Genomic DNA, 19897 nt, shown 5'->3' with positions numbered 1-19897 from the left:
CGGTCTCAAGCATATAAACCGTGGATATACACCTAGTTTTATTATATTGGCCTGCCTCCTATCCAGAGCACACACGCATGCACTCGCGCGCGCGCGCACACACACACACACACACACCTAATGGCACTTTTACAGTTGAGATTATTTGTAGTTTTTTGTATTTTCAGCATGTGTAGAAGTATACGTGTAAATCTGAAGGTCAAGGTTATATTTACAGTGAAAAACGGTCAACCTCACTGGCCGACATTGTTATTGTATCTTCCTATAGTATGTACAGTATCTCTCCCATCTGCTATTCAATGGCAGTTAAAACCAAAGGGCGCTGGTCGTGTTCTTGTAAAAGGTGTATTTTAATCTGCTGACAGTGAAAACTTTGACCTCAGTGGCCTCTTCCTAAATCTTCTGGATGGAAGTCAGATGTGGAGACAGAAGTAAATCCAAACTGCACCTGCTGAACACATGCTGTCAGACACAGACAAGAGATTCAGGCCAAATGTCTGTAGTCAACAGAGCTTACTCACAATAACAAGAGGACTATCATTGCCTTGGAAAATAGATTCAAATCTGTACTAGAACTGCTTGAGAACAGAATGTTTGCAGTGTCATCTGGGCAGAACTGTACATTGGATGAACATTTAAAGCTACAATCCATAAGTTTTATGAAAGAGAAGGGAGATCACCTCCAACCACTGTTATCATTGTATTAAGATACTCTACCATTGGTTGAAATGTTTAATTTATTAAAATAAGTTCCATATTGTAGCTTTAATCTAAATTGACATGTCACGGTTACTATAGTGTACTGCATAAATTAGTAATCGACAAGAACTGAAATTGAAAAGACAGCATCCAATCAAATTTATTTACCTTGTCAGTGATATATGTACAACTGTAAAAAGAAAAAGAAAAAAAGAAACAGAACCTTACTCTATATTTATGAGACGTGAGACATTGAAAATAAAACCAAAACAGCAAATCTTAACAGATGAGTGAAACAAATACTGATGCACATCTCCACACGTACAAGATTGACATCAGACCCATGAAAATATTGTATCCAAACAGAAATTAAAAATTAACAAGTTTGTCATTCGTTTTTTGATGCACATGACAGGTTAGGGACCATGTAATCTTTCAAATCACTTTGGGCATTCATGCCAACTGAAGAAACAGTTTTGAGCTGAAATAAGATCTGAATAAAGATTAGGCCGATGCATAGCTTCAATAGAGGCCGATTGTAGAGCTGGGTAACAACAGATAACCAGTGTGGATTCCCACTTCTACCAAATGATCAGTTCACAGTTGCTATTTATAACATATCATGCATCACTTTGCTTAATGTACAAATCCTTGACATCAAAGATTTAAAATGGTTCCACACAGGTAACTTCACTATTAGTTTAGTATCGGGCTTTAGACACAATGTTACAGATACAATCCCAGAGATCAAAGGCAGTAGTCTGGAGAGTGGGTCTTTGTGTAGCAGAGGGCCTTTGAAGGCTGTGCCTAAAAAATGCACGATGAGTGCATAAAAATGCACAATAAGTGCCCATCAGTTCAGTTCTCTCTCTCTTGCAATGTTTACATTTAGAAAGAACATTGAAACATGTGCACACTGTTCATACTCTCAGCCATTCACTCACTCACTCACTCAATACATGCACATTGTCCCACACCCCTCGTGTTCATTGTTTTGCTTTCTTTAGGATGGTGCCTACAGCAGAGATAACTGTTGTCTTGGTGCCGCTGGCGGTGGTTGTCACAGAGACGACCCCTGGCAGGGATGCCGAAGTGGTGAGGAGAGTGGGTTGGGCCAGGGTCACGGGGACAGCAGAGTCCCACTTGCTTTTCCTCTTCTGGGCCTCTGCTGAAGGGGAATGGCAGAAGACACACAGGAATGAGTGGACAGGCAAAGGTGTCCCTGGGAAACTGATTAATATATATATTTTTTTCACTTAAATTTGATTAAGTTTTCAAGAACAAAACACATAAAACAAAAGACAAACAATAGACACCACATATGCTGCCAAACATCATCTTATATAACAATAAGAAACGGATTCATTTTAATTAATTTAAAAGTGCGGACCGATTTGAAATATGTATTTACAAACGTCAATGAGTTCTTAACAGCTCAATGTTTAGACAATGTTGACAACAATTATCCAGGAAACTATGGTAACTAAGATTTTAATAACTTTCAGGAAAATGTACACATTAATCCGGGACAACGCTCCACACGTCCCAGGCTCTTCTCCCTTCTGGCTCCCAAACTGTGGAATGAACTCCCCATTGCAATTAGAACTGCAGACTCACTCACAATCTTTCACCATAATGTGAAGACTCACCTCTTCAGACTCCACCTTAGCCCGTAGCACTTGCCATAGCACTTGCACTAGCCTCGACGACCTTGCAGGCTTATGCAAAGGCTAAAATGAAATTTAGATAGCAGGTTATGTAGACAGATGCCAGGTCATTGTTGACCTGGCATAGGTTTTTTTATAGATATAGATTGTTTGGATATTCTACTGTTAAGACTGATGATAGGTTCTTGGTTTACCTACGATCCTAGATTACTATTTCTATGCATTTGGTGTATTACCTTGTGTTTTCCTTGCTTACTGTAAATCGCTCTGGATTAAGAGCATCTGCTAAATGCCTAAATTGTAAATGGAAATGGTCTACGTTTATGTACAATATTTGGCCGAATAGACAGATGAATCACTGAATAGACCATGACATGTATTGATCCTGTGAGCTGTGAAATGTATTTCAGTAAAATATTTACCTGTGGCTGTGGTGCTGGTGGTGCTGGTGGTGGAGGGTGGTGGGATAGAGGGGTTGGTGCCTTTCTTGGTACCGGTCACAAACTCAATCTGTGGTAAGAAGACGCAGAATTGTAAAACAAAGATTTAAATGATTTGTTTTCGCCACTAAGTTTGAATAATGATTATATTTATGATGTGAACAAAGGAGATCTGTCTAGGCTACATGTTCATTCAAGTTAAAGTGCTGAAGCATTTGCAGGCTCATGCATGGCAGTGAGTAAGTCGATGATGGAAGCATGTGTCCCACTGTTTGGTTACCATGTTCCCAGAGACACACCCTGCACCTTTAACTGGCAACCAACATTGGCACCTTAAGGGTGATTTATAGTTAGTTGCGTGGCGGTGTCGCGCTCTGAAACTATAGCCGGCCTACAAGCTCACAGCACGTTGCACCGTGATGCATTGTGAGCTTGTAGATCTGCTATCCTGCAACCCTGGTATGCAACTAACTTACAAATCAAACATTATTCCCGTCAGGGCGGATTATTCTGAAGAATCATTCTGTACCTTGTCAGTATAACGCGCACACACGTCCAGCGTAAGTACACATGCATGGCTCACAAACAAAACACAACAAGGCTGGGCTTGAACAGCGGGGATGAAGGGATATCTTGGCAACATTACTTTCAGTATGTATATGTGTGCTATACACAAAGTAAAAAAACTAAAAGGCAGCTGGTGGAGACATGCCCGACACAGACAGAGAAGGAACAGTAGAGGAATCAACCATGCGATTTCTTTGTGAGGAATTAGAAGAATACCGGACATTTTATGTAGCTGTTGTCCATACCTTGGTCCTCTCTTTCTTGGCTTTCTCCAGTTTGTCCATCTCCACTTTCTGTGCCTTGGCTGAAGGGCAGAGAGATACATTTTGTTCAGGTACAGTTAAGCACATAGCCTTGCTGAGAAACATACAATGCACTCAGCTTACCTAGAGCTTCATAGTAAGAGTCTTCTGACCATCCATGAGGATCAAACATATCCTTTGGGTAGTTGGTCCCCAGCTCGTCTATACCACAGAACTGGATGAGTTTCTCGTAGATACTGAAAAGGCACCGAAAACACAATTCAGCAAGTGACATCAGCAAAGACATACTGTGCTTACAAACATCTGCTGTAAATTATGGTTTTCGAGCAGAGAAAATGGATGAGCTTTAACGTGCGTCCATCAAAAATCTCAAAAATGCTGCATGTGATAGACTCATTATCTGTTTAACAACAAGCTAAGTGTTTGTGGGTCTGTTCTTGGGTTTAGTGACAAACCTTGGGTTTCGGAACTCTTTCTTCTTCTGGATGTGGTTATTTGTGTCAAAATCTCCCTGTTGCTTCCTCTCATAGAGCTTACAGATCTTCTCCTGTTACAAAACACACAAATGATCAATCAAAATATTGTGTCGCAAAAAGTGCAGAGATAAGGACCTGTGCTGTTAGGCTGCCATCATCAATCGTCTCAATTTCAGCATAACTCAGATGGAATTAATGCCATGGCAGCTGAATTTGGCACACCGCAAAGTTTGTGTCTTTACATACAGTAATGCCCGATTTATACTTTATTGCGAGCCATATTGCACACATACAGTATAATAGCAGATCTACAAGCTCACAATGTGTTGTGTGCAACACCAGCGTGCAAATGAGCACAGTACAACAAGGCTTTATGATACGTAGTACCCATATAGATCTGTAGTAAGACACGATGTGAATGGAGTCATTGTGTGTCCTCAGTGTTTCGTACCCCTGAGAAATATTTGACAACGAGGCTCAAGAGAGCCACAAGGTGCTGGCCAGAGCTGCTACTGTTAACAGAAGCCAGGGAATCCACAATGATAAATTAGGATTTACAAGGCACAAGTTGGAGGATTGGAATGTTATGGCACCTCTTTCTGAAAATGAGATATGTTACCAGGGGAACTTCTTTTTTGAGGTTCTTAGCTAAGGAAGCAGGGGTAGAGGGAAAACTCATAGCCTGGGAACAGCATGAACATAACATGGAATAACAAGCACACAGAATGGATGAACCACTTGAACCCTAACATCCCTATTCTGGGGCAAACATAGCCGACCTACAAGCTCACAATGTCTTGCAAAACACAGCCCTGTGAGCTTGTAGATCAACCATTTCCGACGTAGAGATTTGGTATAGAGGGAGAAAAGTAGGTGGCCTAGTGCAGACCCCTGGGGGACAGGGACACTGGTCAACAAAGCATATCGAGTTTAACTGATTTGTTAAACTTTGACATCGTTTCCTGAAAACAGGAAACAATTAAGACCCCATTCGCTGTGTCATTAAAAGTCCTTATCTCCTCTTCCTCCTATGGCGTAGCGAGCATGTCCAGAGGGTAGGGATATGCATGCATTGCAGCCTATTCAGGTGAATCATTAGTCATTCATCTCACAGTCAGGGGAGTGCTAGCCCAGAGGGGGTATACTTGTAGACTGCTGAGGTGTTCACTCGGCAACTAATTCAGCCATCTGCCACTCCCTCTTGAGTCCTGACCTGTCGAGACACCTCGGAGAGGTGGATTCTGTTTCTGAAGGAGCTTGATGCACAGTTGCAAAACAAGTCTAGTAACATACACAGATGATAAGCCATCATTAATGGAAGAAGACAGTTTAGAGCAAGCTTGGTCTAATTTAAAAAGGGTGTGTGTCATACAGACTCCAGCAATGATTTCTAGTCCCCGAGGGCATCTTTACACAAACGTTTGCTAAGAGTTCACTTCAGTGTTAATCACAGAGTTATGTTTATTGCTGGGGAAAACAAATTAAAACCCACTGTGTGATACATCAGCAGGGACAAAACGTTCTTGGATTCTCAAACATGCACCAGACAGAGTGAGTGTATGCTGCCTGCATGTCTGACACTGTAGAACAACTAAATGTTCTCAGAACCAGCAGCAAGTCTATTTGTCAAGAAGTAGATTTTACTACCTGGAAGCTACACGTCACATAAATACTAATACAGGCACACCGTAACATTCATAGTCACAAGAACTGTCTACTTTGAGCTGTAGTAATGAAAACCACAGCCCCGATCAAAGTCATCAAAACCCTGAAGACATTTACACACATAGACAACATAATCTGGACTAATTATATGACTGGCAGCAGTGATACAAAGAGGTGTCAAATAAATGACTATGTGCTTGAGATAGATAGCACAGAATTCAGTGTTTCCACTATAACTGACTCTGCCACCGGTATGACTGCCACCGGGCCAATGAGAACCCCAGCCACCAAGACAACAAAATCTCCAAAATGTACACCAAATCCCATTCATAAAGCAATAATAACTTGTGCTTGGGAGCTTTAAATAAAAAATAACAATAAAATGAAATGCAGCTTCTTTAATCACACTCTCTCTGTGTGATCAGTTTCTTTTAAATTCTCAAATATATAGAGTGAACAAAAATGCTAACACAGATATTAAGCGTGCAGACTATGTGCTGTGCCATCTGACCATGCCAATCTATGTGCCATGTGTTTTAGAGGGTTTTCAACAGGCCTGAAAAAAATATCTAGGGGAAACACAGCAGATGATGAGAGGTAGGACTCTATCTATACAGCTGAACACTGATGTATTGTAACTAAAAATAAATAATTAACCACTTAATTAAACACTCATATTTCATTGACTGACATTTCATTAAAATAATTAAGAAGGAAAACATTGATTGATTATGTTGCAGTGGAAGGCTGATAAATAATGCCATGTCAAGTGTGTGTGTTTATATACCTGAAGATGGCTAGAGCAGCGTCCGGGGGGCTCGGGCGGGATCCTGATCTCATCAGGTGACATGTTCCTGACCTTCTCTGAGAAAAGAGCTAGGAAAAGGAGAGAAACATCCACATGTAAGACTCTTTCACAGTGGTTTGCACATAGGTATATATATGCTGATGAATATTCTATATTCTTTTATCAGATCAAAATCAGCAGGTGTCTGAAATAACCCATTTACTGCAGTATGCATAAGGACATGCATATTGCATAGGCACTTAGGCAGAGCATTAAGTCATACGCAGACAAAACAAAACACCACTCAAAAAAAATATTTAGGATCTCTTAATCTCTTAAATATAGCACGCCATTTAAACCAAAAGGATCCAAAGTAATAAGCCCATGAACCCAATAGGCATCCCTTTTCAATAAGTAATTATTTGACTCCATCCCTTAAATTATAGGCTTGAACCTTCATAAGAAAAAATAAGTGGTTCTTTGAATGCTCTAACAAACCTTATCTTACATCAACGCAAAACATGTAACATCAAGTTCAATTCAAATGAGTCATAATTACTGCACATAAAAAGTATGATCATTTCTTCATCTCAAATAAATTCTTCGATGACAAAAGAGGAAGAGATGGAACATGGAGATTATCATTAAGAAACAAGAATGGTTCAGTGCGTGCTAAATAGATGCACATATTTGGTAAATTCCTCAGTCTGTTTGTTGTTCTTCATCATGTACCGCTTGGGTTTCATCGTGTACCTTTGGGTTTGATACTCGTTAAACAGGGCGTGTGCAGGGAGTGACAGCTGTTGGGGCTTGTACGGAGATGGGAGGTTCCCATCTTCCCTTGTTTTCTCTCTCACACTCCCTTTCCTTGTTCTGCTTTCACTGACTGCAAGCCAGGCATTCTTCTAAAGTTTTTCTTGGACCCCTATCTACACTGTAATATCTATAACTCTTGGCATCACATTTTGGTCCATTTTGGTTCCCACTATCAAGCATTTAAGCTGGGGACCCCCTGGAACCCCCTCATGGACCCCTGGGGGTCCGCTCACCCCACATTGAGAACCAACCAGCATTCTAAATCAATGGTTCTCAACCTGTTCAGGCTACGACCCCCCAAAAGAATCATATTTGAACTGGGGACGCCCCACCCTGACAAGCACTTGGAATTGTACAGTAGGAGTTGAGGCATTACATTTACTGTGTTACACAGATAAATAGTGAAAATAGCAGATCTACAAGCTCACAATTGAGCTTGTAGATCTGCTATTTTCATTTTTTTTGCCTCTTTCTTATATTATTTGACCAATGTTTGACGAGTTTTTATAATATAGTTTGTACATTAATGGTCTCTCTTTTTTTTGTTGTTGAGTTATTATAAAAGTCTTAAAAGTCCTTAAATTATCACTTCACTGTCACCTGGGGACCCCCCAAAAATCATGTGGGGGTCCCGACCCACAGGTTGAGAGCCACTGTTCTAATTCACTGTATATCCCAATCAGCCAGAGTGCCTCAGAGCTGTCGGTCATGTGCAGGCTACGTGCCGTGTCCATTATGTGCACGGACATGTGTTCGCTGCACATGAGAGATCCGTCTCTGTTGACATCATGTGCAGAATTTTGACAAGTAAAAACACGACTGGAGGTGGAAAGATAATTTTCAGAAAGTGCCGTCTTCAGGCCAACCATTGTCTAACGTGTTCTTATCTTGCAGAACTCAATACTGAGAGTTCAATATGGCCAACGTTTGGCGGTAAGCCTGCATATTTGCTTATTCTGCTGCATATCTGCTGTCAGTACAGTAAGTACAGTACAGTACCAGTGCAAGCGCTGACCTTCAGAGTGTGTGTGTGCGGGTGTGCGTTAACCACTTGAACCCTAGCCTCCCTATACTGGGGGGATGCGTGGGTGTGCGTTAACCACTTGAACCCTTGCATCCCTATACTGGGGGGAACATTCGCAGAAAATAGCAGATCTACAAGCTCACAATGCGATGCAATGCACGCTGTGAGTATGTACTAGATTGGCAATTTTTGGCAAAGTACAGAGGGTTTAAGTGGTCAACTAAACCATGCTTGTATGGACCCTTATGGGTCCAATTGGTTCCATTCGTACACTCTCATAGTCCTTGAAATTAAAAGGTTTGAGAACCACTAATGTAGACACACACACACACACCTCACTTTCTCCCAATAACTTGCTCTTTCCCCAGTGACATCCTTGACCCGCTGTTTATTTGGAACCACAAAGCAACACACGTCCCTGAACTCCCTTATCTCCAGACAGTTCTACTAAACTGTCTGGAGATGTGCCCATCCCCAACCAGATTGACAGAGATACAAGACACCTCCCCTGGCAGGGTTATAAAGGTGGGGCAGGGCGTTTGCCTGTGTTAGCTAGACCCCACCATCCACCCCCCCCCCCAAGTACAAGCAAGGAGACACGCGCACATGCAGGCTGTGTGCACACAGCTGCACACCTCCATAGTTATATTGACACACAATCTAGTAAACTTGCATTCAGTTGCAAGCACACACAAAAAAAAAACCTGTGTCCTCAGGCAGTGAAAAAAACACCTGACTAGGCAAGTCTGATGAATCATATGCTGCTTGTTGCAGGAGCTTAGTGTTTCATTAAACTCAGTCACACACATTTATACATTACGACTACCATAGGGACGGAAGCATACTAATCCCAATGAGACAGTGGGAGATTTAATTATGTGCCGCGTTGTCGAAGCAACCGTTAAGCAAACAACGTGATTATGCTTTGTTATGTGTATATATATATAAACATTACGGGTGGGAAAGCAATATCAGCACAAATGCAGGTAAATATTGGGTGTGTGATAAATCTTCAAACTTTACCTGCTACTTTGTAAGTGGTTACTTTCTTTTCTACTTAAAAAAGTCTAAACATCACATTCAGCGGCGAACATGGAGCAAGGGATCAAAATAAGACTGAAGCTGATAAGACAGCCTAAAAATGCCCCCCCTCCCCCCCCTCTCAAAACCAGCCAGAAGTCGTAATCTGTGCCCCCGGGGGTTTTCACTCAACCAAGCCACAGACAGACAATGTCCGTCCCTTTAGAGTAGAGACAAAGAGCTGTCTTCAGCCTGCTGGCATGAGCCCTTTGCCAGACACACTGTGACATTTAACGGACAGACAGACGGAGGAGCCAGGCCTCGCTGAAAGAATGTCAAGTGTCCAATCACAGGCTATGAGTCACAAAATCACACTGGACAACGACAGTGTTGAATCTGGTGATTATTATGGAACGGATGGTCTTGTCCACGGCCCTCCCTCCAATCTTTATATATATTTTCTTCCGTTGAGTGGTAAAGTAGAAGCGGTGGAATTGACGATTACACCATTGTTGTCAGATTCCCCTGATTCAAAAATAGCCAATCTACAAGCTCACAACCCATCGAGGCAGCTATTTTTGCTAGTCAGCGATGTATAATAGGGCTCAAGTGGTTAACGAAATGTAAAACTAGGTTAACTTAAGAAAAAAAGGCGACAAAACAATGTGTACAAACAAAACTAGTTAAAATAAAAAATATACTTGTCTTTTAGTCGGTGCATGTTTATTGAGACTGAGATGTCTACATGACTTCAAAAGTGTTTGAATTACACAATACCCATTATGAAAATCTGGCCCTGAATGTGTCCCATATTATAAAAAATATGAATACAACCAATACCATTTAAACCCATTCTGGAAAATAACTGAAACTAAACTGAACTAAAATGACAAAGAATACAAAATAAAATCTAATGAGAAATACTATATAACTCTGAAGGAGACATGAAGTGAGGCGCCTCAGCCCTCAGGTCCAATGTGTTATTATAACACAAAAAGGGACAGCAGTGAAAACAGAATGTTCCTGGTTCCCCCTGGTTGTGTGTGTGTGTGTGTGTGTGTGTGTGTGCGTGTGCGTGCATGTGCGCGTGTGTGTCTGAGCAAGACACCGAACCCCTAACTGCTCCTAATGAGCAGGTTGGTGCCTTGGCATGGTTTTCTCTGCCATCGGTGTGTGAATGTAATGAACATTGAAAAATGGGGAAAGGCGCTATATAAATGCACAATCGAAAAGGGCAGCGATAACAAAATGCAAAGAATCAAGCTGAGACTCGAGAATTTCATTCCAATCCAGCTTTGGAAAGACAATCGTGCCAATTCATCTAGTAATGTCACACATACAGTTTATGTGCATTCACTGTGGAATAGAATTTGTGACACGTCCCCCTTCGGTACCCCAGTTCTCTCTCCTCTCCAAATAGCGTTCACTTTTTTCGTTTGTGGGTTAATTATACAGATGACGACAGTGTTGTATGAGACAACTTTGGGAATGTCTGCACCTGGTTGTAGGGTTTTACATGTGTTTAAACACCCACAGGGAAAAGTGTACCCTCAATGCATATAAAATGCCACTCCCTATCTCACTACTCATATCCTGTCTGATATGACTCTTACCTTGTTGTTCCTACTGTGTGTGTGTGTGTGTGTGTGTGTGTGTGTGTGTGTGTGTGTGTGTGTGTGTGTGTGTGTGTGTGTGTGTGTGTGTGTGTGTGTGTGTGTGTGTGTGTGTGTGTGCGCACACACACACACACACACACTGTTGACACAGGGTTGATCATGACTCAAAGCCAATACAAGTTTTCACCTTCACAACCTGTCCGTGAATCCGTCAGTGGACAAACAAAGAGGCTATTATAACTCAATATTGTGTTCAAGTTACTGATTAATGGGGCACCAACACCCAATTGCCACAGAGTTTTGATTTGGCAAGGCATTAGAACAATTCAGAATCTCTTGAATTCTAGTGTACTTTATTATGCAGGTGTGTGCATCCGGAACAGATATGTCTGATTCAGCATGTGCTGGTGGCATGTTATGACTGAGTCAGTATACACTCACCAACTAGCTCATTCGGATCTTTCTTTTCCACCACGGTGACCTCCTGTAAAAGACGAGAAGAAAAAGAAAGGGAGAACAGAGAGAGCAACAAAGAGAGAGGGGAGGGGGATACATAAGTCTCCAGCAACCATCTCTGCTTAATTTTCAACTGGAGACTCCAGTACAAGGACAGTACTGGAAGGAGGTATTTTTTATTAAAAGACAGAAATGTTGCTGGTTAGAGAGCAATTACAGAACTAACTTTCTTAACTGGGTTGCTGTAAAAACACAAGCAACACGTGGCATTGTTGGGAATTATTAAGAGAGCAAGCAGAGCCGTGTGAGAAAAGATGTGCGGCTGAAAACAACAACCCTTTGATACGAATGTGCCTCGCAACCATTAAAACAGAAGTGCCAATGCAGCAGAATGCCACAGAGTGCAAGTTGATAGGGACTCGGAGAGCTATTTATTTGTTAAGAGGAACACGAATGGGAAAGAAAATGGGACGGTAAATAAGACGTCCTCGCCTGGACTGTCTTAAGTGAAAGGCCACTCAAATATACCCCCCCCTGCTTCGCCAGCGCTGTGAACACAACACACACTCATCAAGAGAGGAACAGTGGTCCTATTCACTGGCATGGCATCAGACACACATACAGTCACCTAGCAACTGCATGGGCACATCAAAGAATGTTTCTTCAAGCTGGGCGATCCCCATGTCAGAAGGATGGGAAGAGGGTGGGAGGCACAAGGACATGCAAATCTGGAAGCAGGAATGGAACCAGAGATCCTAACAAGAAAACTATAATGGCAGCCAGTGCCTGAAACAGAACTAATGAATAGATCACCAAATTAACCACTTATGTCCTATTACTTCGTCATACGACGTCGAGTAGAGAAAATAGCCAATCTACAAGCTCATGGATAGCTAAGAACACATAAGATGAAACAAAACGCACTGTAGAGCCCAGCAGATGCAATGGAATATTCGTGCAAAGCAAGTGCAGCCAAAAACCAAATATATGCAGTTGAATGCTCAGTTGCATTCAGATTCAGGCCAATTCCCACAATAAAGCTACATCTATTATTCAATAAAAACAATATGGTTGCATGATTCAATAAATTATAATCCTACATTAAATTCCACCAAAGACCTGACTGGGTGAGAAAATAAAATAAAACGTTGGGAGAGCTTAAAGTAAATCATATTCTGTGTAAGTAGCTAAAGCTGTTACTCCATACAGTCTGGCAAAAGCTTGTGGCAAAATTCAGTCTTCTATCTTCTATCAAGTTCACTAGTAAGCATTCAACCACTGGATTAGGTCTAAATATGAGAGTACTTTCACACAAAGTAAAGATTAGGGGTGCAGCAGTAAATTGTAGAGCTTGTAGATTGACACATTTTGCACCATTGTCTGACAAAACATAAAATAGGGCTTGGGTTAATCAATTTACTTGAATATAAAAAAGAAAATGTGTTACACACTGATTTGTTGACTATATTTCTAATTATCCAACAACAATGTGCTTCTCAATTACTCAAAAAATGTATCAATAGAAAAATCACTAAGAAGATAATCAATAGTTGCAGCCCTAGTAATGATCACTAAGTAATCACATGATGAAGCACATCACATGTAGCAAAGATTAGTTCACCCTCTGCAGAAAACTACATATCTGCAGATTTGAATTAGGTTCGGAGTCCAGACACATACAGTAATATACAGTAGCATCTGTGCATGGAATAGACAAGGGAACATTCCTTTCCGAGTCGAGTTCTGCCAATAGCTACCAGTAAAGAATAGGGAGAACTGAGCAGCCGCAAGTACTGTCCACTAATGAATGTTTTCTGGAACCGACTGGGGTCCATACAGTCAACACTAGCCAAAACGTCATGTCCCTACACACTGCTGCAGATATAACATAATGCCAGCCAAGCTTTTAGGGCTGCGTAACTACATTCTAAAAGAACAGCCAGTCTCATCAGACGATGCAGATGTTTGTGTGCGTTGATGTAACGTGACTGGAAAATATGTAATTTCAGTCACATAGCCTATTACTGACATGTTAGTACAGTATCAAAATCTAATAATGATCAATTGTATAGAACATTTTGGAAATATGAATCATGTTACACTTCAGGCCAATATCCAGTTCTACTAGCTATAGTGCTGCAGCTATCAATATGGCTTATTGAATAAATAAACCTGTTCTAGAATGAGACAAGCTAAACAATGAGCAACATATCTCACTCAAATATCTATGACTCTGCAAACGATATTTTCCATCCGTGATAGACCACACATCCTCACTACTGTATTGTTTCTTTGTTTTTAGAAGTGACCCACCCTCACCTTAGTGACCTACAGCTACAGTATGCCAATCAGTACAGCAGGAAGCTGGCATGATCTCCACATGTAACAGCCTTCCAACTCAAACACTCAAACTCACACACTAATGGTGGGATTATTATTGTAGAACTCTACAATTCCAAACGGTGTGTTTTGAGGAAAAATGCTATGTTAAGTATAACACCCAAGGAGCAAATATAAGACGTCAGAAAATGTACACATATTTATGAAAGCCTTGCCCTCACCAAGGCACGAATAAGCATCTTAAAGAAAATACCAACACTAAAAGCAGCAACTGACCAGCCAGGCATTACCTGGTGGCAGTTTGCAGATTCAAAAGTCAGACCACAGCACCCTCTAGTGAACCAACATGCTTCCCTCACTCTTCTGCAATTTGGTTAGTCACAGAACACAAATGACAAATGAATCCTACACAAACAGTATTTCCTTCTCCCCAAGTCAAAACCATCCCACACAGCAGTGGGGGGGTTTTCAAATACCTTAACATCATCTGCGGCTCTCCCCTCGTCAGATTCGTCCATGTCCTACAAAAACAAAAATGCAGAGAGATTATAACACTGTAGTAGGTACTAAAACGACATGAGATCATCAGGAGGGGGGGGGGGGGGACCACACAGCATTACAGGCCAGACGAGACTCTTGAACAGGCCCAACATCCATCCAGGAGCCTAATACTGTATTTACCGGACCACACCGAGCACCATAACATGATCCAGGTGCATAAGTTGCAAGACTCTCTCACACGTACTACGACAAGCAGAACTCAAAATTAAGGATGTACAGTTATCCCCGGGACAATAAAAATAGCTTCTGGCTCACAAAGATACGGTGTCTGCGGGCAGTAGACAAACGTATCATTGCAAATGAAATCATTACGTTTATGCATCATGGAAATATATCATTTTAACTGTTGGGTGTTCGAATTTGAGAAAAAAAATTAAGGCGGCACCGACAAGCTCGACGCTACGTCACACAAGCGCTTAGACACACAAAATCAATCATAGAGACCCACACAAAAGGCATGAAAATCCCACCGTAATCAAAATGCTTGCATGGACCTGTGTGTGTACTGTACACACAAAGACAGAAATATGCAGTGCAGACCCATTCTTTTTGTCAGACGTAGCCTATAAATCTGCACGTTCGCCTGATTCTGTTTTATAGATCTTAATCATTGTGGAAATGGCCAGTCTGCACAAGCTAGACTTCCACTGCACGGTTTGCCATGAATAGACATACAGTAGATACTAGATACTACATACCCCTAAACATCAGTAATATATTGATATTTGTGCCTGCTTAATTATATACTATGAGATATGTTCAAAGTGTAAGAAACAGGTTTGGATTTGAATTGCAGTTTGCAGTCATGCATTTATTTTATTTATCAAACAGAAATAAACACGAAACAGTAAGTCAACTAGGGGTGCAACAGATTATCGAACTAATCGATTATAAACAAAAATCAATAATCGATTTAAATAAAAGTAAACTAGAATTCAGGACAGGTGCAGGACCAAAAATGTTGGAATTAATTTTGAGCCCTGATGGCAAGGTCTAGTGGTCTTGGAAGTGCATATAGTCCAAATAAACCATTACCACACGAACCCCAGCGTTCCTATTCTGTGCACGTCATAAAAAATTGCATGTCATAAAAACATAGCAGATAAACAAGCTCACAGCGCAACGCAATATGAGCATGTAGATTGGCTATTTTCTAATTACATTGGCTAAGAGATTTGGACTGGAGTAGAGGGAAAAGAGGAGGGGACCAAGTATGGGGGAACCCAGTAAAACAGTTGTGCTCTTCAACACACACAGTGACAGTGTGTCACTCATAGTCACAATTAAAAAAGCACTGGTGAACTAGAGCTCCTTCCTCTCAAAGGACAACACAAAAAAAAAAAGCTGTCAAAGGCAGTGGACAGTCACTCATAAAATGCCCTCCTTTATGGATACATTTCTTATGTGTCTGTTCCCAGTTCCACATAGATGAAAGTGATGTCTACTACAGTATATAATGTGAGACGTGTTTAAAGCACGCAAGATTTTTTTTTTGGGACAATAAAATATGTATTGGGGATGAACAGAAATCCTCCACTGCATTACTTGACTGACTCCCTGCTCCGATCAGCAGTCTCACCCCCACACACATACATTGCTCACTCTCTCTCAACCGGCCACTCCCTACACAACACTGGACTACGCCACTTGTATAACACCAGGAAATAATTTCTGTGACTATCAGTTACACTAACATTGGTCTGGTTTAGTACTTTACAGATGAAGATAATAAAGATCGCCATGTCCGTTTATTTTTTCTCTCAAAATCTTTATACCATGATTTTCCCTTTTTTCACCCAGTGCCAACTGGCTAAGCTATAATCCTAGGCACTACTCTCCCTCTGCCAGCGTGGGGAGAGCCCCGAACTGAGCTCATGCTTCCTTCAACGCATGAGGAGTGAGCAGGCCGCTTCTTATCACCTGACAGGGGGGAGTTACCCCAGGAGGACGTAGCGCGTGAAAGAAACACATTATTACAACCAGTTCCTTTCCCCTCCATCAGGCGCCCCCGCTGACCAGGGGCAGTATAGAGACCAGGATTACTGCATGTTTTTTTGTGAGGGTACCTACCCACCCTAGGGGACAGGGGCAGAACATGCAAACTCCACACAGAAAGGCCCTTTCGCCAACCCCACCTAGGGTATGGGCACTGATGACGCGGAGGGAAGGACACGCCCCCAGTGCCCACAGCATCCCAAGCGGGAATCAAACTCAGGACCTTCTAGCTGTGAGGCGACAGCGCTACCGAGTGCGACACCGTGCCCCCTGCCATGTCTATTTAGAGGTGAAGTCATAAAGAAATCTCTTAGTTACGTGAACAGTTACGTTCTTATGAAGCAGTTTTGTTCATAGAACAAAACGAATAAAGTCCAGCTTCATGGAAATGTTACATAGATTATACAAGGTCGAGAGTGGGAAGATAGATTGAAATAAAATGGTGATCGACATTAGCTCCTTTTCCCACATAACACCAACATGGAACATTGCCAGAACATTGCCAGTGGATCTACATGCCAGTGGGAAAGGGGCTAAGGATTCTGTATAAGTTAGCATAATCAAAATTCCTATTGACATAATGTCAAACGAATTGCAGTAACTTTTGTCCTGGCTTTGCACCCATCTGTAGTGAAAGCTCAACAGATAATGCCAGATGTGCAAGTTTAAGTATTTCATCTTGTTCTCAGCAAGTATCATGACTCACAAAAACAAGAGAAACTCAGGAAAAAATGTCAAATTCAAATACTAACCGAGTTGCGGGAACTGTCTCTACTGTCTTCATCTCCAGATCGCCTATCTTCAGGATTTTCCAGCAGGGTCCCGTCTTCATCACCATAACTTGACGAGACTAGGCCCCCTCCACGGTCCTCTTGGGAGCAGAATGAGCAGATGAATGAGTTAAACCTTATCGCAGTGAATGAAAAATAATCTTGACGCCTAATAATACTCCTGGACTACATCTCAGCGCGGTGAAACACAATGTGTGAATGATTTCACTCATTGTGTGAAATCAACCCATAAGGGTCCATTTGTGTAAACTCTCAGAGTTATGGTGGTCTTTGAAATTAAATAGTTTGAGAACCACGGATCTAAGAATAAATCAAAATTCCATTAATAATTGTGCAGCTACTAGTTAGTACAGTAAGAGTATAAAACAGTCATGCAACATCAACTGAAACAGCCAAAATATGACTGTAAATGAAATATCATGTGATAAATTACGTGGTATGGGAATGGCACAGACTGCCATACTCGCCGATACCAGCATTTTAGGCAGTATCGGCATGTTTTCCAATATTGGTATCGGTATAACTCAAGGCTGGTGGAGCGCTGGTGGCACTGGAGTAATCTCCTGACTTTAATGTTTTAGGAGGGGTTTTTATATTTAAGAAAGGCCAAAGGCACTTTTTCTACACATGTACAGTGCACACACATATTTCATAAAAGGCAAATAGATGGATTTGGAATAATAGAGATAAGTCACAGGAAGATCAACTTGCGCTCTTACTGTGTTAATCAACGTTGAAAGCATCAGTGTTATTTACGTGACACGCTCGTCTTCAACAAGACTCCAACGAAGAATGTCAGAATCAGTATGTTTTGATAAAAACTAAACAGAGATGTTCACAGAGACAGCTACATCTTCCCGTGTCAAACAGCAGAAGTAACTATATGGTCACAGAGACATATTCAGGGCTCCAGAGTGCACCAGTGTTGCCAAGTCAACTTATATATTAAGTGACTTTGTGCTTGTTTTCCTGTAAAGTCGCTTGCAAATATTGGAAGTTGTGATTTTCTAAGCTCGTTTAAAGTGCAGTTGCTTATTTGGGCCTGCTTCAGTTGAACCACTTTAACCCTATATACTATTGAAAATAGCCCAATAGATCTACAAGTCGATGTGATCTACACGCTCACAACACATTGCTTGTATTTTTGGTCATTTCTTTTTTATCTTGAAAGAAATGTGAAAAATCTGGAATCTTTTTTTGAAACATTTTAAAAACACAAATCTTGTACAGGGGGTCACTGCCACTGGCACAAAATATTTTCAGATGGGAATATGAATTTGGGGGTCCTTGACGTGAAAATGTTTGAGAACCACTGCTCTACAACAACATTACACAATACGGTTTGACTGACCTGCCCTAGACGCTTATTATGGGCTTGTTTTCACAGACCTGGTTGCTTAAAACTCTGTCCAGTGCAGCATGACTGCAATATTATTTTTTTTCATCAGCATCACCACTGCACCTTCACATTTAGCAGGTCTGTCCATGTTTGTGTGTATGTGTAGGTAGGTGCACCTTAGCCTTGGATCAAGACCATCATAGATGTATTTGATCGAGTCTGACTTATCATAGACACGAAAGCAAAAGTCAGATTCAATCAAATACATCTAGGATAGTCTTGATCCAAGGCTATAGGTGCACCCATGTTATGCTGGTGCAAAAAGTTAGGCGCACCAATGCAACCGACTAAAAGATTAGTCTGGAGCCCTGGTATTTGTAAGAAGGTCGCCATTCTCTGCTATAACGGAATAACCACCGTAAGTACTATATTAAAAACGGTTAAAATCTGATAAATATACATAAAACTCTTTACTATTGGTGAACCCAATACTATGTAACGGAAGCTACCTTGTTTTCTATTCTGTTAACTGAACTGTTACTCTTTAATAACCATTTTGAAATGTATTCATATGTCCTTTTGTAATGTCTTCATAATGTTTTGTGTAAAGGTTAAAGAACAATCAAATAATAGACTTTAACATGCCTTGTTGTGAGTGCTAGCAACAAGCTAGCAGCAGCAGTACAGTAGCTAACACGATTTGGCCAAAAAAGAGAGAAGGTTTTCGCCCCCATGCATTAGATGATCGTAATTAATAATATGTACCTGGATCGTCTGTTTCTGGTTCTGAATCCGCCTCAGAATCGTCCCCATAAGCCGCTAAAGATGAGAGAAGTGCGCTCCTTTTACCACTCGCCATTTCTGTCTCTAATGTTTCTACACACGTCGCATAAACGCAATGTCGCGCAGTGATGGCGTCACCTATAAAAACTGACTACGCATGCGCTGATTTTTTATTTGGAAATGTAGTCTAGAGGCTAGAGTCTACTCTAGACTGATCAATATGGTCAAATGCCTAAAAACGTGACTTAAATGGGCATTGCCTGTTATATTGATACCATATCATGCCCTTGGGGTAAATTTGTAAATGCTTACAGGTTTACAGGAGGAGTTTCAGGTAAAAACAAGTTCTGATTGATAAGAGATACATGTGAATACACAATAGATATTACATTATTGATCATTTGAGGATGCTGTGTCAGTGTCTGATTGCAGTTTTTCCAATTGGATGCTGCTATACTATACTCTCTCTCTCTCTCTCTCTCTCTCTCTCTCTCTCTCTCTCTCTCTCTCTCTCTCTCCCTCTCTCTCTCTAGTACTGTGCTGCAGTGGTTTTGGTAAAGCTTAACCATCTTCACCAAAAAGTGGTAGAATT

The 19897-nt window shown here is 41.2% G+C and overlaps 1 protein-coding gene across 6 annotated transcripts; it reads right to left on the bottom strand.

Annotated features, from left to right (window-relative positions):
• Positions 1-834: 834 nt before the first annotated feature.
• On the bottom strand, positions 835-19414 carry sap30bp (SAP30 binding protein). Of its 6 annotated transcripts, none has more exons than XR_013934878.1 (11): positions 19288-19414; positions 17145-17263; positions 14313-14357; positions 11482-11524; positions 6565-6653; positions 4092-4183; positions 3760-3872; positions 3619-3677; positions 2789-2876; positions 2349-2429; positions 1730-1867 (listed from the first exon to the last, which is right to left on the bottom strand). XR_013934878.1 is itself a non-coding variant. In XM_080455543.1 (10 exons), exons 1-10 carry the CDS (start codon positions 19379-19381, stop codon positions 1686-1688), a joined length of 924 nt encoding a protein of 307 aa, XP_080311669.1. In that variant the 5' UTR covers positions 19382-19414; the 3' UTR covers positions 835-1685. The 6 variants fall into 6 exon arrangements, 2 of the variants coding, with proteins under 2 accessions (XP_080311669.1, XP_080311670.1); XR_013934880.1 differs by having other exon boundaries at positions 1735-1864; XM_080455543.1 differs by lacking the exon at positions 2349-2429 and having other exon boundaries at positions 835-1867.
• Between the last annotated feature and the right edge of the window lie 483 nt (positions 19415-19897).

This window comes from Gymnoscopelus braueri (genome assembly GCF_963280865.1).
Source record: "Gymnoscopelus braueri genome assembly, chromosome: 17".
NCBI classification, from domain to species: Eukaryota; Metazoa; Chordata; class Actinopteri; order Myctophiformes; family Myctophidae; genus Gymnoscopelus; species Gymnoscopelus braueri.
This window is presented reverse-complemented; position numbering and strand designations above follow the sequence as displayed.

What these genes read in the sequence shown, in the direction of transcription:
- sap30bp (XM_080455543.1), bottom strand. Translation starts at nt 19,381, where the DNA reads ATGGCGAGTGGTAAAAGGAGCGCACTTCTCTCATCTTTAGCGGCTTAT. An exon ending in GCTGCTCTAGCCATCTTCAG is followed by an intron (nt 4,184 to 6,564) that starts GTATATAAACAC and finishes GTTTTGTAACAG; the next exon opens with GAGAAGATCTGTAAGCTCTA. An exon ending in CCAAGAAAGAGAGGACCAAG is followed by an intron (nt 2,877 to 3,618) that starts GTATGGACAACA and finishes TTCTTACCACAG; the next exon opens with ATTGAGTTTGTGACCGGTAC.